Raw genomic sequence first — 26,306 nt, forward strand, 5'->3', positions numbered from 1 at the left:
GCCACCTAGCTACAAGAGCTTCGTGATGAACTATAATATGCAAGGGATGAATAAGACTATTCCCGAGCTCTTCGCAATGTTGAAAGCTGCGGAGGTAGAAATCAAGAAGGAGCATCAAGTGTTGATGGTCAACAAGACCACTAGTTTCAAGAAAAAGGGCAAAGGGAAGAAGAAGGGGAACTTCAAAAAGAACAGCAAGCAAGTTGCTACTCAAGATAAGAAACCCAAACCTGGACCTAAGCCTTAAAGCGAGTGCTTCTACTGCAAGCAAACTGGTCACTGGAAGCGAAACTGCCCCAAGTATTTGGCGGATAAGAAGGATGGCAAGGTGAACAAAGGTATATGTGATATACATGTTATTGATGTGTACCTTACTAATGCTCGCAGTAGCACCTGGGTATTTGATACTGGTTTTGTTGCTAATATTTGCAACTCGAAATAGGGACTACGGATTAAGCGAAGATTGGCTAAGGACGAGGTGACGATGCGCGTGGGAAATGGTTCCAAAGTCGATGTGATCGCGGTCGGCACGCTACCTCTACATCTACCTTCGGGATTAGTATTAGACCTAAATAATTTTTATTTGGTGCCAGTGTTGAGCATGAACATTATATCTGGATCTTGTTTGATGCGAGACAGTTATTCATTTAAGTCAGAGAATAATGGTTGTTCTATTTATATGATTAATATCTTTTATGGTCATGCACCCTTAAAGAGTGGTCTATTCTTATTAAATCTCGATAGTAGTGACACACATATTCATAATGTTGAAGCCAAAAGATGCAGAGTTGATAATGATAGTGCAACTTATTTGTGGCACTGCCGTTTGGGTCATATCGGTATAAAGCGCATGAAGAAACTCCATACTGATGGACTTTTGGAACCACTTGATTATGAATCACTTGGTACTTGCCAACCGTGCCTTATGGGTAAGATGACAAAAACACCGTTCTCTGGTACTATGGAGAGAGCAACAAATTTGTTAGAAATCATACATACAGATGTATGTGGTCCGATGAATGTTGAGGCTCGTGGCGGATATCGTTATTTTCTCACCTTCACAGATGACTTAAGCAGATATGGGTATATCTACTTAATGAAACATAAGTCTGAAACATTTAAAAAGTTCAAAGAATTTCAGAGTGAAGTTGAAAATCATCGTAACAAGAAAATAAAATTCCTACGATCTGATCGTGGAGGAGAATATTTGAGTTACGAGTTTGGTGTACATTTGAAACAATGCGGAATAGTTTCGCAACTCATGCCACCCGGAACACCACAGCGTAATGGTGTGTCCGAATGTCGTAATCATACTTTACTTGATATGGTGCGATCTATGATGTCTCTTACTGATTTACCGCTATCGTTTTGGGGTTATGCTCTAGAGACGGCCGCATTCACGTTAAATAGGGCACCATCAAAATCCGTTGAGACGACGCCTTATGAATTATGGTTTGGCAAGAAACCAAAGTTGTCGTTTCTGAAAGTTTGGGGTTGCGATGCTTATGTGAAAAAGCTTCAACCTGATAAGCTCGAACCCAAATCGGAGAAATGTGTCTTCATAGGATATCCAAAGGAAACTATTGGATACACCTTCTATCACAGATCCGAAGGCAAGACTTTTGTTGCTAAATTCGGAAACTTTCTAGAGAATGAGTTTCTCTCGAAAGAAGTGAGTGGGAGGAAAGTAGAACTTGATGAGGTAACTGTACCTGCTTATTGGAAAGTAGTACATCATAAAAACCAGTTTCTCTGACACCTACACCAATTAGTGAGGAAGCTAATGATGATGATCATGAAACTTCAGAACAAGATACTACTGAACCTCGTAGATCAACCAGAGTAAGATCCGCACCAGAGTGGTATGGCAATCCTGTTCTGGAAGTCATGCTACTAGATCATGATGAACCTACGAACTATGGAGAAGTGATGGTGAGCCTAGATTCTGCAAAATGGCTTGAAGCCATGAAATCTGAGATGGGATCCATGTATGAGAACAAAGTATGGACTTTGGTTGACTTGCCCAATGATCGGCAAGCAATTGAGAATAAATGGATCTTCAAGAAGAAGACTGACGCTGACGGTAATGTTACTGTCTACAAAGCTCGACTTGTTGCAAAAGGTTTTCGACAAGTTCAAGGGATTGACTATGATGAGACCTTCTCTCCCGTAGCGATGCTTAAGTCTGTCCGAATCATGTTATCAATTGCCGCATTTTATGATTATGAAATTTGGCAGATGGATGTCAAAAGTGCATTCCTGAATGGATTTCTGGAAGAAGAGTTGTATATGATGCAGCTGGAAGATTTTGTCGATCCAAAGGGAGCTAACAAAGTGTGCAAGCTCCAGCGATCCATTTATGGACTAGTGCAAGCCTCTCGGAGTTGGAATAAACGCTTTGATAGTGTGATCAAAGCATTTGGTTTTGTACAGACTTTTGGAGAAGCCTGTATTTACAAGAAAGTGAGTGGGAGCTCTGTAGCATTTCTGATATTATATGTAGATGACATATTACTAATCGGAAATGATATAGAATTTCTGGATAGCATAAAGGGATACTTGAATAAGAGTTTTTCAATGAAAGACCTCGGTGAAGCTGCTTACATATTGGGCATTAAGATCTATAGAGACACATCAAGACACTTAATTGGACTTTGACAAAGCACATACCTTGACAAAGTTTTGAAAAAGTTCAAAATGGATCAGGCAAAGAAAGGATTCTTGCCTGTGTTACAAGGTGTGAAATTGAGTAAGACTCAATGCCCGACCAATGCAGAAGATAGAGAGAAAATGAAAGATGTTCGCTATGCTTTAGCCATAGGCTCTATCATGTATGCAATGTTGTGTATCAGACCTGATGTGTGTCTTGCTATAAGTCTAGCAGGGAGGTACCAAAGTAATCTAGGAGAGGATCACTGGACAGCGGTCAAGAACATCCCGAAATACCTGAAAAGGACTAAGGATATGTTTCTCATATATGGAGGTGACAAAGAGCTCATCGTAAATGGTTACGTTGATGCAAGCTTTGACACTGATCCGGATGATTCTAAATCGCAAACCGGATACGTGTTTACATTAAACGGTGGAGCTGTCAGTTGGTGTAGTTCTAAACAAAGCGTTGTGGCGGGATCTACATGTGAAGCGGAGTACATAGCTGCTTCAGAAGCAGCAAACGAAGGAGTTTGGATGAAGGAGTTCATATCCGATCTAGGTGTCATACCTAGTGCATCGGGTCCAATGAAAATCTTTTGTGACAATACTGGTGCAATTGCCTTGGCAAAGGAATCCAGATTTCACAAGAGAACCAAGCACATCAAGAGACGCTTCAATTCCATCCGGGATCTAGTCCAGGTGGGAGACATAGAGATTTGCAAGATACATACGGATCTGAATGTTGCAGACCCATTGACTAAGCCTCTTCCACGAGCAAAACATGATCAGCACCAAAGCTCCATGTGTGTTAGAATCATTACTGTGTAATCTAGATTATTGACTCTAGTGCAAGTGGGAGACTGAAGGAAATATGCCCTAGAGGCAATAATAATGTTATTATTTTATTTCCTTATATCATGATAAATGTTTATTATTCATGCTAGAATTGTATTATCCGGAAACATAATACTTGTGTGAATACATAGACAAACTAAACGTCACTAGTATGCCTCTACTTGACTAGCTCGTTAATCAAAGATGGTTATGTTTCCTAACCATAGACATGTGTTGTCATTTGATTAACGGGATCACATTATTAGGAGAATGATGTGATTGACATGACCCATTCCATTAGCTTAGCACCCGATCGTTTAGTATGTTGCTATTGCTTTCTTCATGACTTATACATGTTCCTATGACTATGAGATTATGCAACTCCCGTTTGCCGGAGGAACACTTTGTGTGCTACCAAACGTCACAACGTAACTGGGTGATTATAAAGGAGCTCTACAGGTGTCTCCAAAGGTAAATGTTGGGTTGGCGTATTTCGAGATTAGGATTTGTCACTCCGATTGTCGGAGAGGTATCTCTGGGCCCTCTCGGTAATACACATCACATAAGCCTTGCAAGCATTGCAACTAATGATTTAGTTGCGAGATGATGTATTACAGAACGAGTAAAGAGACTTGCCGGTAACGAGATTGAACTAGGTATTGAGATACCGATGATCGAATCTCGGGCAAGTAACATACCGATGACAAAGGGAACAACGTATGTTGTTATGCGGTCTGATCGATAAAGATCTTCGTAGAATATGTGGGAGCCAATATGAGCATCCAGGTTCCGCTATTGGTTATTGACCGGAGACATGTCTCGGTCATGTCTACATTGTTCTCGAACCCGTAGGGTCCACATGCTTAAGGTTTCGATGACAGTTATATTATGAGTTTATGAGTTTTGAACCGAAGTTAGTTCGGAGTCCCGGATGTGATCACGGACATGACGAGGAGTCTCGAAATGGTCGAGACATAAAGATTGATATATTGGACGGCTATATTCGGACACGGAAGTGTTCCGGGTGATTTCGGAGAAAACCGGAGAGCCGGAGGGTTACCGGAACCCCGCGGGAGAAGTAATGGGCCATATGGGCCTTAGTGGAAAGAGAGAGGGGCAGTCAAGGTGGGCCGCGCGCCTCCTCCCCCTGGTCCGAATTGGACTAGGAGAGGGGGGGGGGGCGGCGCCCCCCTTTCCTTCTCCCTCCCCACTTCCTTCCCCCTCCTAGTAGGAGTCCTACTCCTACTAGGAGGACTCCTCCTTGGCGCGCCTATAGGGCCGGCCGGCCTCCTCCCCTTGCTCCTTTATATACGGGGGCAGGGGGCACCCTTAGACACACAAGTTGATCCACGTGATCGTTTTCTTAGCCGTGTGTGGTGCCCCCTTCCACCATAATCCTCGATAATATTGTAGTGGTGCTTAGGCGAAGCCCTGCGACAGTTGAACATCAAGATGGTCACCACGCCGTCGTGCTGACAGAACTCTTCCCCGACACTTTGCTGGATCGGAGTCCGGGGATCGTCATCGAGCTGAACGTGTGCTAGAACTCGGAGGTGCCGTACGTTCGGTGCTTGGATCGGTCAGATCGGGAAGACGTACAACTACTTCCTCTACGTTGTGTCAACACTTCCGTTGCCGGTCTACGAAACGTAGACAATACTCTCCCCTCTCGTTGCTATGCATCACCATGATCTTGCGTGTGCGTAGGAATTTTTTTGAAATTACTATGTTCCCCAACATTACTCTCAATAGAAGGCGGGCACGGGTAGCTAATCCGTTCTTCCTTCGTTTGTTCTTCGCTCTCCTCATCATCTTTTTCATCCAATGAGCTCACAGTTTCATCAATTTCTTCTTCCATAAACTCCTGCAAAATATTAGTCTCTTCTTGACAGTGGAGGAGTCCTAAATATATGGTTTAACATAGACATTAGAAGCATAATTATCATAACAATATTTAAGTATGGCAAAATTTTCATATTTGTAAAGAATAGCATCATACTTTTCAATCAAAGAAGCAATTTCATAAGCACCCTTAAAAGCAACAAATTCTTCAATTTGTTCGATATCAAAGTAATTATAAACACCTTTGGCATAAGAAGATACAATTCCATTATCAATAAACTCACATTGGTAGGGAAGGTGTTTCTTAGGGTCTTCAGAACAACAAGTAACATCATATAATTCACATAATTTCGAAGCATAGCATGGCATAATATTAATTTGATGCTGTAAAAGTTTCCCTTTTTAGATAAACGATGTCGCACAAAACAAGCATGCTCATCTAATGATTTTCCCTCGACTAAGCTAGTTGGGTTTTCAGCACGAGCACAAATGGATCGAAGGTGATCCAAGTAGAAAGCTTCAGTAGTATGATATATTTTGGGTGGTTCTTCAACCATTGGTTTAGTAGGTACAACTATTTTTTTGGTATTTTGCGTTTCCTACCCATAACTAAAGATAGAAAACAAGAGCACAAAATAAAAATAAAAATTACTTAGTGATAAAGCAAACAAGCACACACGAGAATATTCACCCCATGCTATTGCTCCCTGGAAACGGCGCCAGAAAAAGGTCTTGATAACACACAAGAATAGGGGATCATTTGTAGCCTTCTTTGATAAATAAGAGTGTCGAACCCAACGAGGATCTAATGACAGAACAAATATTCCCTCAAGTTCTATCGACCATCGATACAACTCTACGCACACTTGACATCTGCTTTACCGAAAACAAGTATGAAACTAGTTTGTAGGTGTGATGCTAGAAGTACTTTGCAAGAATAAAACTAGAAGTAATTTGCAAGATAATAGAAGTTAGATGTTTAGTAAAAGGGTTGTGTCAACAAGAAAGTTATTTGTCCCTAGGCAATCGATAACAAGTACCGGTAATCGTTCTTGTAATTTTATATGAGGGAGAGGCATGAGCTAACATACTTTCTCTACTTGGATCATATGCACTTATGATTGGAACTCTAGCAAGCATCCACAACTACTAAAGATCATTAAGGTCGTGAAACCCAACCATAGCATTAAGTATCAAGTCCTCTTTATTCCCATATGTCATACCCCACCTACTCGGGTTTAAGTTTTTGTCACTCTCACAACCCACCATAAGCGAACCATGAACATATTGCAACACCCTACAACGGGGGGCCCTCACGCTTGCGTGAGAACGGAGGGCACCGTAGGACATCACCATAAATAAAATATACAAATCATACCAACCAAGATCACGATTAACCCACATGACAAAACGGATCTACTCAAACATCATAGGATAACCATAGATCATTGGGAAATAATATATGGAGTTGAGCACCATGTTTAAGTAGAGATTACAGCGGGCGGAAGAGGTGTTACACCGCTGCATAGAGGGGGAGAAAGTTGGTGTTGATGGTATCAAGATTGTTGATGTAGATCGCTGTCCCGATCGTTGCCCCCGGTGGCACTCCAGCGCCACCGGAAGCGAGGAGGAGAGAGTCCCCCTACTTCTTCTTCATCCTTGGCCTCCCCCTAGATGGGGAAGAGAGTTCCCCCTCTGGTCCTTGGTCTCCATGGCGGCGGAGGGGTGGGAGCCCCTCCGAGATTGGATCTCCCTCTCTATTCTCTTTTGTTTCGCGTTCCCCAGATCTGCCCGAAAACCGTTTCTTATATTCCCGGAGATCCGTAACTCCGATTGCGCTGAGATTTTAACACGATTTTTTTTCTGGATATAAGCTTCCTTGCGCCCGAAGTAGAGGTCCAACCGACGTATGAGGTGGGCACAACCCACCACGCCACGCCTGGCTCCTCTAGCGCGCCCTGGTGGGTTGTGCCCACCACGGGCCTCCGTCCGCGGTGATTCCAACTCCCAAAAATCACATATATTCCAAAATAATTCTCCGTGAAATTTTATTGCATTTGGAATTCGTTTGATATGGATACTCTGTGATACAAAAAACATGCAGAAAACAGGAACTGGCACTTGGCACTGGATCAATAGGTTAGTCCAATAAATCATATAAAAAGTTGCCAAAATTATGTGAAAGTGGTATAATATTGGCATGAAACAATCAAAAAATTTAGATACGACGGAGACGTATCAGGGTCCATATTGGAAATTGAGGGATATTAAGGCCTCCTTTTAATAGAGAACCGGAACAAAGCATTAACACACGGTGAATACACGAACTCCTCAAACTACGATCATCACCGGGAGTGGTCCCGACTATTGTCACTCCGGGGTTGCCGGATCATAACACATAGTAGGTGACTATAACTTGCAAGATCAGATCTAAAACATGGATATAATTGTGATAACATAAACGGCTCAGATCTGAAATCATGGCACCCGGGCCCAAAGTGACAAGCATTAAGCATGGCAAAGTCATAGCAACATCAATCTTAGAACATAGTGTATATTAGGGATCAAGCCCTAACAAAACTAACTCGATTACATGATGAATCTCATTCAACTCCTCACCGACCAGCGAGCCTACGAAGGAATTACTCACTCCCGGCGGGGAGCATCATGGAATTGGTGATGGAGAAGGGTTGGTGATGATGAAGAACGTAGATCCCCCTCTCCGGAGCCCCAAACGGACTCCAGATCTGGCCTGCCGATGAAGAACAGGAGGTGAGGGCGGCTCCGTCTCGTGGATCATGATAATTCTTTCTCCCTGATTTTTTCTGAAAAAATAGGATTTTATAGCGTCGGTTTTAGGGTCTGCGGGGCCACCAGGTGGGGACAATCCACCTGGACGCGCCAGGAGAGGGGGCGCGCCCTGGTGGGTTGTGCCCACCCAGGTGCCCCTCTCCGGTGGGTCTTGGCTCCAGAAATTCTTATTTATTGTATACAAATTCCTCGCAAAGTTTCGTTCCATTCCGAGAACTTTTATTTCTGCACAAAAAACAACACCATGGTAGTTCTGCTGAAAACAGCGTCAGTCCGGGGGTAGTTTCATTCAAATCATGCAAATTAGAGTCCAAAACAAGAGGAAAAGCGTTAGAAACGTAGATACGTTGGAGAAGTATCACTAAGCACCTCGGATAAAAGCTCAGCACTAGACTTCAGATCGAGAACGGGGTGCTTTTGTGGAACTAGTTTTGAGACCGACGTTTAATAACGAAGAGTAGTTCGGATTAGTCGAGGTGCGACCGGACTTGAAGACCAGTTCAGGGGCTACTGCCGGTGCCCCGACTATGGGGCCTCTCACCACGTTGACTCCCGACCTGATGGACCGGGCCAAGGACCCCTATGTCGGTTCCTTCCTGGGCCACTTAGGGCAGCAAGAGAGACCTAGAAGGCTTGACGTATACTATTACTACAAGACACTGGATCTCTAGAGAACCATGTCTCCTCATATGTAGCCGACTAGGATCTTGTAACCCTAGGACCCCTGGTACCTATATAAATCGAGGGGTCAGGCTCGTAGAAACACATTATAATCTCGTGGTACATCACATGTACTTGGTACACCCCCAACGCTATAATACAATCAAATCATGACGTATGGTATTATCTCCTCGGAGAGGCCGAACCTGGGTAAAACCTTGTGTTCCTGTCACCATTGTTCCATGACGCCTAGCTTAGGATCCCCTACCCTGAGATATGTCGGATTTAGCTCCTTCAACGAGTGAAGTCTGAGCTGAACTTTCCGGACATTAGGAGCTAGGAGGTTGCAAAGTTCCTCGCTCCCAAATTACGGATTATGTCTCACAAGGAGGAGAAGGAAGACTGCTTCAAGAAGGAGGGCGGGGCTGGCCCCTCAAAGGTGATCAAGGAGGAAATGCAGGCCCCCTTGGTGATCAAGGTTGAGTCAGACGATGACGAAGCCGAGGAGCAACTCGATAATGAGGATGAGGTGGCTGGAGTTTTGGAGTCATGTCGACAATGAGGATGAGGTGATCCTGGAGTTTTGGAGTCATGTCGACAATGAGGATGATGATAAGTATTGTGTCCCTAGTAGCGGGTTTTTATCGTACAACTTTTGTAGTGAGTCTATCGTGTTTAAGTTTGAACATTTGATAGTTTAAAATGTTGAAAGATGCAATGCTCATGTTTATTTCGATGCCCTATTTTTACATCATTTGCTGTGATAGAAAATGTTCTTTTAGTGGATGGTAGAAAATGTTGAAAAATGTGTTTATAGTGGGCAGATAAAATTTTCGTATCCTATTTTTTTAGGGTAAGTATCCAATTTTTTTATCACGTGACACGTGTTGTAACTTGTAAGCAACTCAAAATTGACGAAAAAAAATCCATTTTTTTACGTGCCTAAAATCCATTTTTTAACGCTAAAACCATTTTATTCTGAGATGGTTACGACACAATCGGCCACTTATGACGACCGCCGAGTGCCGGCCCAAGCTTCTGTGTCTCCAGACTGACGGCGCCGATGACCAGGGCATCGCCGTCCACGCAGCAGCCCTCCGCGCGGCGGCCGACCGTCGTGCTGCTGCTGTGGCTGGCCCTCGCCTTCTGCCTCGCCGTCCTTTTCATCCAGTCCTCCTTCACCTCCCCGAGTGCGCCCCGCGCCCGAACCCTAGAGTCTCCGGACCAGCCCTCTGCTGAGGCGAGCAGGCTGGATCTCGACTCCGACCAGGTCCGGGAGCTCTCGGGGTTCCAGTCCCGCGTCCAGCAATGCGTGGTACGTCACTGCATTTCCACTGCGGAGAGATCAATTTGTTCCGTTTGTCCACTATACACAAGTGCGTATATCGGTATATGGTAAATTGGTAACTGGGATTGGGAACACCGACTGGGGGAGACAATAGCTGTGTTTGTTTTACTCATATCCTCTGAATTGCAGTCGGTCCATCGCGGATCCACAATACTCTGCCGAAATCATTGTTTCATTCATGTGACATGGGGGGACTCATATCCCCTTCTCAATAAAGGGAATCTGCTTTCTGGCATTTCTACTCAGGGTGTGTGCTCACCATGTTTGCAAGGTAGTAATAAGTGAGCTAGTGCCTGAACTATGAACACACCCAAGCTTTGTTATGGTTTATACTTCTTGTGTACTAGCTTGAATTTAGTGATGTAGATGGAAAAGGGGATGCCATCTGTAGGATAACATGCTATGAATTAATAAGGAAGTTGTTGCCATGTGTACTAGAAAGGCAAAATGGTCATCATATTATGCAACTATGTTTAGCTCAGATTGAACCCTCTCAAGAACTGAAAGTTGACACACTATTCCAACATTTCCCAGGTTGCTGTGGTTGTTTTTTTAGTTCATAATGTTTCTTCTTATTTTAGCTTTGCTTCTGAAATCTCAACTTTATTTAGGCAAGCAGGGGACTTGGCCTCACAGCCGATATTGTTGATCATTGCAAGCTAGTCCTTAAGTTTCCTGAAGGAACCAACAGCACTTGGGTCAGTATTCATTCATGTTCATATGCGCTTGCTGCTTTTATTCAACAAGATTCACTAATGATGATGTTTCTTGACTTGCAGTATAATGCTCAGTTCAAGTTTTTTGAGAAACTAAAATACGAATATGATGTCTGTGAGACTATCCTTTTGTGGGAACAGGTCAGCACGTGGCTTCTGAAATCACTTATTTATCAGTGTAAATACACATGTTAATACTGACGTGCTGTCAGTACCGCAACATGACGACTGTCTTGACAAGGGAGTACTTAGATGTGCGACCTGATGGATGGCTGGATTATGCACCTAAAAGAATAGCACAGCTGTAAGTTGGGGATTTGTTGCATTGTTCTTATAAAGTAACGCCACTCATGCTGGTAAATTTGTTTTTTCTAAATATGCAGTGGTGCCAAGAAATGCTACAATCGTACTCTGTGTGAAGAGCTTCTTAGTATTTTGCTGCCTGCTAGACCCCCTTTCCATCCACGCCAGTTTGCGACATGCGCAGTCGTTGGCAACTCAGGAGATCTCTTAAAAACAGAGTTTGGACAAGAAATTGACGCTCATGATGCTGTCTTCCGAGACAATGAGGCACCTGTCAATAAGGTAATAGCTTTGATAATGTTTTCATCGACTTGGTGACCCTGCAATGTCCTCCTTTATATTGTTATTACTTATCAGGCAATTTAATGTTCTTCTTGCCTGTCAGCCGTTTGCCATTCTTATTAGCTTTGTGTTGTTTAAGTGTCATATAGACTATAGCTGTAGACTAATTCTATTCTGCCAACTGAAAATTGCATTCCTTCTGCAAATGATGCATGTAACATTTTCCATAACGACATTGTTCTTTTTTCATCTGCAGAAATATGCAAAATATGTTGGGTTGAAAAGGGACTTCCGACTGGTTGTCAGGGGTGCTGCTCGAAATATGGCACCAATACTGAAGGGTTCATGTAATGCTTTAATCCTGATTTCTTCCAATTGACTTCAATCCTGGCTTTCCAAAAAAAAAGATAAGATAGGCTATTTTTTTCGCAAATTCGCAGTAGATTTGCATATCATCTCGCTGATAGGGAGAGAGTAGCAAAGGGTTCAGGAGAGGGTTATACAGCTACATACACATGACATGGCGCAGATGTATGCGCAAGAGAAGAAGACAAGGGGTTGCTCAGCCCCGAAGAACTAGGTCGTCAGAAGTAAGCGACCTAATCTGTGTGCACCAGCCTTGACCTGGGTCCATGCTTGGCAAAGATGAGTCTCTGGATAGAAGGCCGCTCGCTGTCAAATATGCATCCGTTGCGGTCCATCTGTGAGGATGGCGAGAGAGGCAAGACCCTTCCTAAGACCATTGGGGGAAGCAGTGGAAATGATGGCCCATCGGTCACCAGTGCAGGATCTCGGCGTTGCCGGACGACGAGCTAAATGTGGCTTGCTGTCGATGATGGGTTCGCCCATATCAGGGATCGTGAGGATCCCCTTCTATTTGTCCGGCCAGGGGCTAAAACACTCTAGAAATCTTGGAACCAAAGCAAGTTTTTTTTACGCAGGTTCAGGCCACCGAGATGGTGTAATACACTATGTCCTGCTTTAGTGTTTTCCTCTGTTTATGTACCATAGATTACAGGATGAACTCTCTATCTCTCTCAGAAGTGTTGGAGTGCTAGTCTACTTTTCCTAGCTACCCTTCAAAGTCGCGAAGCCTCTGTCCAGCCTTAGTCCTTGCCTTATATAGGGCTTGGGGGGCACCACAATAGCCTATTACAAACCATGCCACAAACAATCTCGGGCGACCAGCCTGCTCGTCCCACGTGGGCCTGTCAGAAGATAGGGCGGTGTGCGCAGGCGGCATTGACGAGCCGAGCCCTTCCAGCTCGCCAGGTCCTACTTATCAATGGGAGAAAGTAGAAGAGGTGCGCTACATCTAGTGGGTCGATGGTAAAAAAAGCGACATGCACTTGTCATGTCCTTGATATGTGGCAGACAATACGAACCGACTCACGGTTCATAATCATCATAGCATATAACCCTTTTATCATATGCATGCAGGCATAGCTATTAATGCGCATGTCGGCCCTTGGTCTCATGAAGAGCCCAAAGAGAAGCAATCAAGCCTACGCCTGATCTTTCCCAACCTGTGGGCCCCTAAATGACCCATAGGAGAGGATCTGTTGCTTGGGAGGGGGGGGGGGGGGTAGTTGGTCGGAGAGGACCCCGATCAACCCTATAGATTACTTGTTGTCTTTGAAGTAGTCATTCAACCCTAGTGTTGTACTCCCTCCGGTCCTTCTTACTCCGCGTATTAGATTTGGGTCAAGTCAAACTTTACAAAGTTGGACCAAATATATATTACAAAAAATCAACATCTACCATATTGAATATATATTCCATGAAACTACATTCCGTAATGAATCTAACAATATTGATTTGGCATTGTAAAATGTTGATACTTTTTTCTATAAGTTTGGTCAAAGTAAAGATGCTTTGACTTCACACAAAACTTATATGCAGACTAAAAAGGACCGGAGGGAGTACACTTTGTAGCAGCAAGGTGGGGTTGTTCCTCCACAACCTTGTGCTGCTTTGGGTGGTATTAGTGCCCCGTTGATCCACACTAGTTCTTGTTGTTTCTTTGAGAGCGAGCTGCAACAAGCAATGGAACAATTGGAGAAGAGGATGGATGTTGCATAACAACAGCTCAAAGGGCTGTGTGAAGATCTCAATCGGAGATTCGACCAGCTGGTTGAGATGATAAGAAAGGGTGTTCCCCCTGTTGCCAATGAAGAAGATTCATCTACAGAAGATGTTCAACGACGAAGAAGGGGAGGTAATCTTGGAGCAAGACCACCACAACAATGTGCAGTTCAACGTGTACTTCAAGAAGGCCAATTTATGTTCAACGTGTATGATGATCACCTTGAACAACCTGATCTCTATGCATATCAGAGAGTACCCAACCCTACATATACAAGGGATACATACAAGGTGAAAGTTGAGATCCCAACTTTTAAGGAATTATTGATATTGAAGGGTGTCTTGATTGGCTATATGAAGTGGAGACTTTCTTTGAGGTCATGGAGGTTCGAAAGATCGTAGAGTTCCTTTGGTCGCGTACAAGCTGAAAGGAGGAGCCGGTGCATGGTGGCATCGTGTTCAAGGAGAACATAGACTAAGAGAACCTCGTGTGAGAACTTGGCTGCAAATGAAAAGTCTTTTGAAAGGGAGATTTTTGTCCGCTGATTATGACCAGATCTTATTTATCCAATTTCAAAATTGTGCTCAAGGAAATAGGATTGTTTTAGATTACACGAAGGAGTTTCTAAGGCTACAAATGAGGTGCAACCTTGCCGAAACTAAAGATCAACAAGTTGCAAGGTACATCAATGGTCTCAATGATGTTATTCAAGATCGATTAATGATGCAACAAATCTAGTCCATTGATCAAGCACAAACTCTAGCTTTAAAAGGCGGAGAGGTTTGTGAGGACAAGAAAGAAGGCTCCATATCCTCATACCAAAGGCTCTTATAGGAGTCACACTAATAGAGTGGAGGAAAAGGCCGCTCCCCCAAAGGCAAAACGACCTGTCCTGAAGCAAACTAGAGGCAAGGGGAAGCAAATGAAGGCCCAAAATGCTACAAATGTGGTGAAGAGGAACACATATCCAATGGTTGCCTATTGAGGAAATTTGTGAACACACCTATCCATGATGGTGAAGACGATGAGGAGGAATATGAATCTGAAGATGTAGAGGGACATGAGGTTTATCAAGAAGAAGGTGAAGAGGTGGTATGTGTGATTCAGCATCTCCTATGTTCCATACCACATCTTGAAGACACACAACGGAAGAAAATATTTGAGAGCAAATGCACGGTGAATGGCAAGGTATGCAAATTAGTACTCCCTCCATCCCATAATATAAGAGCGTATTTTACAATAGCGTAGTGTCAAAAACGCTCTTATATTATGGGACGGAGGGAGTAATTCATATTTGTAGGTGCGGGAATTTTATCTCCTAGAATTTGGTGAGCCATTTGAAGTTTGAAACTCATGATAATCCAAATCCCTACACTATTGGGTGGATCAAGAAATGATTGAATGAGGATCACCAAACAATGCATCCCGCCACTTCCTTTGGGCAAGTATTATTGCTCAAATTTGTTATGTGATGTGGTTGACATGGATGCCAACCATGTTCTTCTTGGGAGACCTTGGCAATTTGATGTGGATACTACACATAAAGGGAAGGAAAATTCTTACTTTTTCATTTGGAACAAGAGAAAGATCATTATTCTACCAAACTAAACTGATGGTAAGGAGGAGGGGAAAAAGTATGTTAACTATCTTCCACACTTCCAACGAGTTTATGAAGACTTGAAAGAGGCAGATTTGTGTGCTGCACTTATTGTAAAAGGAGAAGAGCACCCAGTTGTTGAAATTCCAACAATGTAAATGGCTTAGTAGCAGAATTTTAGAACATACTTGAAGAGCCACATAGAATTGACTTAATTCCAAGAGCAAGTCTTCCTAATCTTCCGCACTATCGAATGAGCCCCAAAGAGCATGATATATTGAAGGAGAAGGTGGAAGAATTGTTGCAAAAGGGGCACATTCAAGACAGTATTAACCCATGTGTTGTACTAGCCCTACTGACGCCAAAGAAAGATGGATCTTGGTGCATGTGTGTGGATAGTAGAGCCATCAACAAGATCACTATAAGGTATATATTCCCTATTCCCTGTCTGGATGATATGTTGGATGAACTTAGTGGAGCAAGAGTGTTCACAAAGCTAGATTTAAGAAGTGGATATCGTCAAATTCGCATCAGACCAGGGGATGAATGGAAAACAGCCTTCAAGATAAAGGAAGGGTTGAGCCTTCAAGATAAAGGAAGGGTTGTTTGAATGGCTAGTCATGCTATTTGAACTCAAATGCACCAAGTACCTTTATGCACCTTATGAATCAAGTCCTTAAGCCCTCTCACCCCCCTTTGTTGTGGTTGATTTTGATGACATCTTGATCTATAACAAGGATGAGGATGAACAATTTGAACACATTCGGGAGGTGCTAGGAGTTCTAAAGGAAAATGAGCTCTATGTCAACTTGAAATGTGTTTTCCTACAAACACAACTTCTTTTCCTAGGATTTGTCATAACATGCGATGGCATTCGTGTGGATGATTCTAAGGTTGAAGCAATCCGAGAATGGCCAACTCCGAAGACCATTTCTTAGATAAGAAGTTTTCATGGCCTTGCAACTTTCTATAGATGATTTGTGAAGAATTTCAGCACTATCATGAGTAGCTGCGAGTAGAATGGTGAATCTTAAGTAATGTTTTATAGAGTGTTCTAGCTATAAGTAGACGTGAGATGTGAAGGCTTCCCAAAGCCTTGTAAATAGAGGTCCTCGCCTCTAGTTTGGAACTAGATCAATGTACCCCCACTACCTGTAATAGAACTTGGTGTTCTTATCTAAGATCTTGTGCTCTAGGAGTTTTGGATTGAACTCCTATTGCCATATTGGCCTACATTCGCCTCTAGAGCGATATCTAGTGTAGCCATCGAAGTAGTTCCTTCAACCCTAATGTTTTATACTTTGTAGGAGCAAAGGTGAGTTGTTCCTCCACAACCTTGTGTTGCTTTAGGGGCCCCGGGCACATTTTTCTCCCTCTCTTTAAGTCCAGAACATGAAGCTAGGCCCATCTCCAGCCGCCCTGGAGGACCCTGTCTCCCGTGAAGCTGACACCGACTCCAAGAGAGCACCTCATGCCAAATCTGTCAGTTGAAGGGATACCCGATGAGGAGGTGTTGCATAGTTTTCGAGGCCTGGTCACAAAGGGTACAACTGTCCGCGTGCGGCAAGCGATGCCGAGCTAGTCGTGCGAAAGTCCAACATCTCTTTTGGTTTGTTTGGTTTGGCAACCAAACAAAAAATTGGACATATAGTGGTGCTCAAGTATTCCAAGTTGGCCGCGAATGCTAAGTGCTGGTGGTGCCGAGACACATTAACATGAACTGTCCGTGTACTGGCCGTCGCTCGTCCAACGCCATTCAATGCGATCTGGGATGGGCAAAAGAATGACGGTACGAAGACAGTGTCAAAGTTCAACGTACTCCACCAACACTGTTGACTCTAGAGTGCCTCAGTTGTCTTGTGTCCGTGTGCGCTCCAACAGTCCCTCATGGACCAAACGGTGCTTACGATGGCGGTGCGACATCGGGGAGAGCATGGACGGGGCAATCTCCGAGATGTCCTTGCCATCGAGCCAATAATTTCTCCCACAAGCGACATGCTCGGCCGTCACCGAGAGGCCAAACAGTCGAGGCGCGGAAGATTTGACGTACTTCTGGATCACATAGGAGATGGAGATGATGCCAAGGACGGGAGGGGTCAATCATCTGCAACCAAAGCCACTCAACGCGAAGTGCTATGTCAGTGCACTGTAAACCCCTGATGCCAAGACCACCGAGCTCGAGCGGCTAACACACCTTTTGTCAGTTGATAGGGCAATGACCCCGCTGGCATCTTTGCGTCCATGCCAAAGAAAGTCGTGGATGATACAGTTGTTCTGCTTCAGGACTGGCGGGCAGAGCGCCATGACAAGGAGAAGATGCACCGACATAGCACCGAGGACGTGGCGGGCCTGTGCCAGCCTCTCGTCATAGGGCAGCAAAGACGTAGGCAATGTAGGGAGTTTGTTGGCCATCTTGTCGGCGAGCGGTTGTATGGCAGCCACAGATGGCCTCCTTACCGAGAGACATGCCAAGGTTTGTGATCGGGAAGCCAATGACAGAGCAAGACAGCTCAGTGCTGATCGTGTCAACCTCAGAGGAGCGTATTGGAGTGCAGAACATTTGTCGAAGTTGTTTTGTAGGCCAGAGGCGATTCCAAAGACGGGGACAGCTCCCGGGCAGAGCGTAGATCCTGGGTATTAGGGTGGCAGAAGATGACCACCTCATTTGCATAGAGAAGGATACTTGACACGGGTGACGGATGGTGAGTCTCCCGGTGTGAACCGCATGCTGGAGCAGGGAATTCAGGGCATCGATGACGACAGTGAAAAGCATCGGGGACAGGGGGTCGCCCTGGCGCAGCCCCCTGGCATGGCGGATGGGAGATCCTGGCGTGCCATAGAGCAAAACACGCATACTGGCTGTGGACAGCAGGATGAAGACCCACTCGCCCCAGTGCGGACTGAGGCCGAGGTGCTGAAGAATTTCGAGAAGAAACAGGCAAGAGATGGAGTTGAAGGCACGCGCGATGTTAAGCTTGAGCAATACCCGGCGAGCCTTGAGGTTGTGAAGTTGGTGCACTGTCTTCTGCACGAGTAAGAAGTTGCCATGGATACTTCTACAAGTGACGAAGGCGCTCTGATTAGACGATACCATTTCCCCAAGCCTTGGCACCAACTGATGAGAAAGGTCCTTCGCAAGATGGGCTATTCATTAGTTTATTTCTGTTACTTATGAAAGTATGAGAAATCACATGACAACGCTCTTCAGTCTAGTTTCCATTTTTAGAACTGATCATGTTGAGCTGTGAGAATAATTCATATTTAACATATTTGAACCATGATCTAACTTTCACATTTAAACTTGCAGCTGATGAGGCGCTTATTATAAAAAGTCTGACACATAAAGAAATAAATGCAGTGATAAAGGTAATATATTTGCCTATATTCTGTTGAGCTGAGCATGTGCTATTTATTGTTATTTCTGGGTTCTTGAGAGGTGAACAAATGTGGAACAAGTTATTATTTTTTGTATTATCTGTATTGAACACCAGATGATTGTTTTCCCTGGCAGGAACTTCCGAATCCCGTTTACCTTTTTCAAGGTATAGTCCTAAGAAGAGGTGCTAAAGGAACTGGTATGAAGTCTGTAGAATTGGCCCTTTCCATGTGTGATATTGTCGACATTTATGGTTTTACGGTTGATCCTGGCTACACAGAATGGTGAGTTTTGATGCATGGGTGTAATACCTCTAGATCTCTGTAGCATCATTTTTGTCTGCGGTTTTGTACAAGTATGTATTCTGCCCACTTCATTATTTCAGGACGAGATACTTCTCAGCCCCTAGGAAAGGACACAACCCATTGCAAGGCCGAGCTTATTACCAACTTCTGGAGTGCCTCGGAGTAAGTCTCAGCTGCCCTCTCTTTCTGATTTGTGTAAATGAAGTTATCTTTCCTCCATTCAATTTACCTTTTCTGTATGCAGATAATTCGGATCCATTCTCCAATGAGAGCACAACGGGTGGAAGATTGGTCGGATGTGCCAAGCAGAGATGAGATCAGAAGAGCGCATGCTGCAGCTTTTCGTTTGAAAAGGCGTGAAACGGGTCAAGCAGATGAACCGGGCCCATTTAGCAATTGCAAGGTATGGGGAACAGTTGACCCAGACTACGGGCCGGTATCAGGAACTTCAGATATGAGCGAAACGCGGAGGAATTCAAACTACAGCAAGTGGGAGTTGCTCCCACTCGAGAGCCTGAGAAGTGAGGCTCAGGAACACCATGCCCAAATGGGTGGCGTATCTCTATACAAGATGGACGGAAACAAGTTAGATGACCTTGTTTGTGTGAGGCACAACCGTTCATCTGGCTAAGACAGTGGCGCCAGATTTTCCTCGAGATAGCAGCATGTTGACCCTAGGTAGGATCAGTCTCACGAGGTTTGTTGCTTAGCCAGTTCTAGGACACTAGCTTAACCACCCAGGGATTCTATGGGACATACATAAGTAACATAACATCTGTCTGCTGAGGCATGCTATATCCTATATTCACGCTGACATGCTTGTGATGGATTTTTTGGGATCTACTCCCACCGGTACTAAATCGGCGACACTTATTTTGGGACGGAGGGAGTAATACTGTAATGATCTGCTATATGACTACCGTATAATCTGGTACAAATGAAGTTTCCTGGGTGCTGCTTTCGCTTTCTGTGAGCAGTTGTTTGCTTTACATTAGAGCTGTAAAAGAAAAGTAAGCCTGTTTTATTAGAATCAGACTAAGGGTGGAGATAGAGAAGGGAGGCTGAACACAGGAGTGTTCTTTCTGAAGCTTTTGCTCTTTCATTGCTAGCATACGGTCTGTATTTTTGCTCCAAAAATAAAAATGGTCTGTATTTGTAGTACATGAAGAAGTCGGTTATACTTATAAATATCTGCAATAAGTTCTCTGTGTGCAATATGAGGTAGCCATCTTTTTGGAAGATGAGCAGGAGAGCTGCGTATTTCTTTTTTGACGGGTGGTCTGCTCTCTGTTATAAGCAGAGAGCTGCGTATTTCATCAGTGTGTTAGAACAATTCAAGGCGCACCTAGTGATCATACAATCACTAGAAACGACATCAAGATTTATTAACAAAGGTTCATCAACATGGCTAAATCTCTAGGGCATGACTACATGCACTCCTCTTCATGTACTAAATTGACATAGTGCAATCGGTGATAAGCCTGTCAAGGCGATCAGACAACACTTCGACCACCCACCATAGCTGGTCCGGCCTCTCATGATCTTTGTCTAGCCTACGAGCTTATGTGTGGCCTTTTTGGCCGTCCTGCGATGACTTTATATAATAGGCTCAGGTTACACATGTTTGACTCAAATACCTAACCCTCTGCTAATTATAAGTCCAATTTTGATACATATTTTGACACTTAACCTTGATGAATATGACCTCACCATCTTGAAGCCGCCATGCATGAATCTCCTTGTACCTTTGACTTGAACAGTTGAACTATTTGATTATGAGCTTGGCTGCTACTCACTCAGTTCCAAAATAGATGATCCAACTTTGTACTAACTTTAGTACAAAGTTAGTATAAAATTGAGTCATCTATTTTGAAACGGAGGGAGTACTTCCTTGACTTCACATGACTTCACCTTCAACTATAGTCTCTTCTTTTTCTCCATGATAGCCAAACTCCTACCAAAATTAAGTTCCTCCGCACTCTTGTTTTGTGTGTTGTGTTGGACGGATACTCCGTGAGTTCAACATCCTCCACACTTTGTCGGACCACATGTTTGACCACGAGTGTGATGGTCAGTGTGATGGTCTGTCTCTGTCTCTCATGCTTACTACCCACCTCGTCGCTATTATCGCATCGAGCCTCTGTTGTCCCGGTCGAGTATATTGCGTAGCTAGCCCACACCACCTCAACCCCCACTGCAGAGTACCACCAGTCATCACCAACCGATGCCATGTTTCACGTATCCCTCAGACCACTTGGCCACAACCTGAATAACATGCCCCTCTTTTTTTCGCTGAAACATGTTTTGACTCTCCATGCACTTATGTCGTAGCCTTTCCATCAGCCGAGTGAAGTCTTCCGTTAGATTCCAGCTTCACCTTTAACATGACTCCATGGTAGATGACCAGTCTACTGTCATGCCCGTTGACTTCAAGCTCCCATGCATACGCCGCCTTGAATCAACCCGGCACCATCGTCTTGTTGAAGTGCACAAGCCCTTGGACCTTTTTTCTCAAATAGGCACGAGTGTGTGTATCATTCATTAAAGAAGGAGGGGGAAGAGACTCCCAACGATCCACAATTTACAAATATTTACTTGCGGATTTCATCTGACACCACCTTACATGCTAGACGGACTACTCCTGGCCAACTCTTAAAAACCTTTGTTCTCCCCTTTGAATATAGTTTTTATGGTTTTTTTTCTTTTCTCTCTTATTTGCTTGCTCAAGAAAACCAAAAACTCCAAAAATATTTCCGTGTGTTTCTTCGAATTTCTTTTCCTTTTTTATTCGAGTTGTACCGAGGAGAAGACCACGATGAAAATGTTGAGTGACTCTCATATGAATAACTGTTGAACTAATAAAGAGCCCACTTTACCTTGTCTTCTCCTGTTGAATAAAATGTTTGCAGGTTCCAGCTTAGTCCATGTCACTCTTGCACTATCATTATTTTCACATCGTTCGGTCGTGCAAGTGAAAGGCAATAATGATGATATTCAATGAACCGGCCGTGGCAGAGAGAAACTGGTATGAACTCGACTTGTCCTGTTTGTGTAAATATGTTTAACCTAGTATCCATGATTCAGCCTATTATGATTAAACATGTTTGCAATGACAATTAGAGATTATAGTTTCTCATGCCATGCATAAGTAGTTAGGAGTGGATAATGATTTTTCTTGGATATCAACATTGCGTTAAAATAATTGTGATGTAGTATGATGATACTGTATCCTCCTCTGAATGTTCGAGTGGCTTGACTTGGCACATGCTCATGCATGTAGTTGAATCAAAACCAACATAGCCTCTATGTTATTTATGTTCATGGTGTTCATATCCTACTCATGCTAGTGTCCAATGTTACTTATGCATAATGCATGATCATGATCGTTGTTGCTCTCTAGCTGGCCGCTTCTCAATCTAATTGCTAGCCTTCGCCTGTACTAAGTGGGGATTATGCTTGTACGTCAAAACCCTTTAACCCAAAGTTATTCCAGATGAGTCCATCATATCTACCTATATGCGGTATTACCCTGCCGTCCTAAGTAAATTTGCATGTGCCACCTCTAAAAAACTTAAAAAATTATCCGTTTTGTGTGCCTGGATCGTTCATGGAACGACAGAAGGTGGTCGGTATCTTCCATGCTAAGCGGGTTATTCTCAGGTCGAGTGTTTATTCACTCACCATCGCACGAGAAAAGGGCGGTAATAGGGATGCCCAGTCCGAAACTGCAAAATACAAAAAGAGTTAATCACTCGAATAATTAAACAAAAACTCCCAATGGAGTCAAAACCTTTACTTTTATCGCTTGGGAACCGCCACTAGCTTGTTTAGCATGAGAGATATTGATAACTGATAGTCGTGAAGTAAATGATAAGGGTGCATGTCTCAAAATATCATTTATCTCTGTTTTAAAAACTTGAGCTTTGGCACCTCTGCAAATCACTGCTTCCCTCTGCGAAGGGACTTTCTATTTACTCTTATGTTGTGTCATCACCCTCTAAAACAAGCGCTAGAAACTGAGAGAGCACAACTGTCATGACTTATGCATTGTGTGTAGCTAATGTTGGGTGCATCATGACTGGATCTTTTTTACCATGAATTACAATGTTTAGTCGCTGCTTAGACTTTGGAGGTGATCTGCATTTATGTTTTGTGGTCTCGGAAAGGCTAGCGAGATACCACTATTGTCATATTATATCATGGTTGTTTTGACAACGTGTTGCCGTTTGAGATGTCTTATTATTGCTCGCTATCTGACTGTGTCATTGATATGAGCTAATATATATAATCTTTAAAACTTATTGACAACATGGTTGGTTATAATGTTGGCTAAAAACCTGGGTGCTGTTTAAGCCTATTTATGCAAACAAGAGCAAAAGGGTTCGTAAAAGTTTTTCTTTTTCACTTTCAGTTTATCAACTGAATTGCTTGAGGACAAGCAAAGGTTTAAGCTTGGGGGAGTTGATACGTCTCCAACGTATCTACTTTTTCTAACACTTTTTCTCTTGTTTTGGACTCTAATTTGCATGATTTGAATGAAACTAACCCCGGACTGACGCCGTTTTTAGCAGAACTACCATGGTGTTGTTTTTGTGCAAAAATAAAAGTTCTCGGAATGGAATGAAACTTTGCGAGGAATTTTTATATAATATATAAGAATTTCTAGAGCCAAGACCTACCGGAGAGGGGGCCCTGGGTGGGAACAACCCACCAGGGCGTGCCCCCCTCTCTTGGCGCGCCCAAGTGGGTTGTCCCCTCCTGGTGGCCCCGCAGACCCTGAAACCAATGCTATAAAATCCTATTTTCGGAGAAAAAAATCAGGGAGAAAGAATTATCGCGATCCACGAGACGGAGCCGCCCTCACCTCCTGTTCTTCCTTGGGAGGGCAAATCTGGAGTCCGTTTGGGGCTCCGGAGAGGGGGATCTTCGTTCTTTGTCATCACCAACCCTTCTCCATCGCCAATCCATGATGCTCCCCACTGGGAGTGAGTAATTCCTTCGTAGGCTCACTGGTTGGTGAGGAGTTGGATGAGATTCATCATGTAATTGAGTTAGTTTTGTTAGGGCTTGATCCCTAGTATCCAGTATGTTCTTAGATTGATGTTGCTATGACTCTGCCATGATTAATGCTTGTCACTTTGGGCACGTGTGCCATGATTTCAGATCTGAACCGTTTATGTTATCACCATTATATTCATGTTCTAGATCCGATCTTGTAAGTTATAGTCACCTACTACGTGTTATGATCTAGTAACCCCAGAGTGACAATAACCGGGTCTTCTTCCGGTGATTACCGTAGTTTGAGGAGTTCATGTATTCACTATGTGTTAATGCTTTGTTCCGGTTCTCTATTAAAAGGAGGCCTTAATATCCCTTAGTTTCCATTATGGACCCCGCTGCCACGTGAGGGTAGGAGAAAAGATGTCATGCAAGTTCTTTTAATAAAGCACATATGACTATTTACGGAATACATGCCTACATTATATCGATGAACTGGAGCTGGTGCTGTATCGCCCTAGGTTATAACTGTCATATGATGAATATCATCCAACAAGTCATCGATCCAATGCCTACATTTTTTTCCATATTGTTTCTGCTAAGTACTACTGCTATCATCACTGTTACACTTGCTACAAAATTACTGCTATCACTGGTACTGTTACTATTGCTGCTGCTACTACTATCAAAACTATCAAACTACTTTGCTACTGATCACTTTGCTGCAGATAATTAATCTCCAGGTGTGGTTGAATTGACAACTCAACTGCGAATACCTTCAAATATTCTTGGCTCCCCTTGTGTCGAATCTATAAATTTGGGTTGAATACTCTACCCTCGAAAACTGTTGCGATCCCCTATACTTGTGGGTTATCAATATGATGCCTGGCTGAAGAAGATGGTATTGCATAATTCCCATATACTCCCTCCGTTCCTAAATATTTGTCTTTTTAGAGATTTCAAATGGACTACCACATACGGGTGTATATAGACATATTCTAGAGTGTAGATCCACTCATTTTGCTCCATATATAATCACTTGTTGGAATCTCTAAAAAGATAAATATTTAGGAATGGTGGGAGTATGATATAGAAACCAAATAAGTGGCATTGACACAAAGCAAATCTAAACTAAGCTGATGACATATAAGATGTATAATGTAAGCAATGCGAGGCGCCACATGCATGATATGACCAACATCAGCATGTCAGGTTAGAGCAAACACCTCAGGTGGTAAATAGGAGTGGTCAGCTCCCTCTGAATCCCCATCTGAACAATTATCTTCCTCTAGAATACAATCTGGAATGGCGGGAGGGGCCCCACTTCGCCCACCATGGAGCGGCATCTACATGATATTATATTCCCACGCAACGGTCTTCTCTTTTTCTCTACATGTTCAACACGGTTGTGTACAATAATTGATATGCATAATAAAAAAATAGTTAGATTTTGTAAGGCCTAAGGGGTGCATGTAGAAATCAAGATTGGTGGTAGCAAATGAGTGGATGGATCAAAAACTAATGATAGCAGGTAGATCATAGCTTCAGTTTAAAAAGATAGACAATGGATCATCTACTTTTTGTTGCCCACCCAACATGAACCACATATAAGACCCTAGATGAACCAGATAGTAGACAGATACTACTCGTTGCTGCCTCGATATGAGGCCCACGGGCATTTTAAAACTCAAGTTTGAACGATAAAGTAGCAGGTAATAATAACCGATGTATAACGTAAGCAAACATGAAAGACTGCGACCTCTCTTTCGAAACTGTGTAGTCCTCAGGTTCATCTGCTCATTCGATGATGGTAATGCAGTTGGCGTGGCTGCCCGCAACGGGGAAGATGATCTGAGGCGGCGAAAGAAAGTCTGCAGGGGGAATCTCTGCTGCAGTGAACGCTTCTGTCGATGGTGCACCTCAGGTGGGGTGGATGACGGCATGGCAGGAGCAGGACATAACACATAGAGTTTTCTTTGACGCCTATCTAAAAATGAAGTAAATCTGTAAGGGCTCCTTAGAATTGGAGGACTCTATAAACGCAGGGATAGGAAAAACACAGGAATATGATAGGAATGCACGTGCAAAACAGAGCATTTGGAAACATAGGATTTTTGTCAACCTGGGTGTTTGGTTCACATGAATTGGAAGAACACAGGAATGGAGAAACATGGTCAAATTAAAGTCAAACAACGTGAAAATGAAAAAAATAAGAATCTTATTATGCCAGTAATGCAATTATTCATGTTCTTCATACATATTAATTTGAAAAGGATGTCCAAGTGGATATTAAAATTCCTACGTTTTTTCTTTGAAAGAGACACCAAAGGAAAAAATCCTCCAGTTTTGCTTTGCTCCACTCCTTCTAACCAAATGCATGAATAGTAGTACCATAGTAGTTCCATAGCAAAGGATCCTTGAGGGATCGACATGAATGTAGAGTAACAAAGTGATGCGACGAGTGTACAACCTCTTTGGCATTGCCTTGTCGGCCTC

At 43.4% G+C, this 26,306-nt stretch overlaps 1 protein-coding gene across 1 annotated transcript; it reads left to right on the forward strand.

Annotated features, from left to right (window-relative positions):
- Positions 1-9,790: 9,790 nt before the first annotated feature.
- On the forward strand, positions 9,791-19,801 carry LOC123187637 (sialyltransferase-like protein 5). Its single transcript, XM_044599558.1, has 10 exons — positions 9,791-10,114; positions 10,759-10,845; positions 10,927-11,004; positions 11,076-11,167; positions 11,247-11,448; positions 11,705-11,795; positions 18,439-18,497; positions 18,643-18,791; positions 18,893-18,974; positions 19,057-19,801. Exons 1-10 carry the CDS (start codon positions 9,863-9,865, stop codon positions 19,441-19,443), a joined length of 1,479 nt encoding a protein of 492 aa, XP_044455493.1. The 5' UTR covers positions 9,791-9,862; the 3' UTR covers positions 19,444-19,801.
- Positions 19,802-26,306: the final 6,505 nt, after the last annotated feature.

Source organism: Triticum aestivum, chromosome 2A, assembly GCF_018294505.1.
Source record: "Triticum aestivum cultivar Chinese Spring chromosome 2A, IWGSC CS RefSeq v2.1, whole genome shotgun sequence".
Lineage (NCBI taxonomy): Eukaryota > Viridiplantae > Streptophyta > Magnoliopsida > Poales > Poaceae > Triticum > Triticum aestivum.

Bases quoted from the DNA above. Each gene is read 5' to 3' on its own strand.
- LOC123187637 (XM_044599558.1), top strand. From the start codon at position 9,863: ATGACCAGGGCATCGCCGTCCACGCAGCAGCCCTCCGCGCGGCGGCCG. The intron at 11,005-11,075 runs GTCAGCACGTGG...ACGTGCTGTCAG, and splicing joins CTATCCTTTTGTGGGAACAG to TACCGCAACATGACGACTGT. The intron at 18,792-18,892 runs GTGAGTTTTGAT...TCATTATTTCAG, and splicing joins GATCCTGGCTACACAGAATG to GACGAGATACTTCTCAGCCC.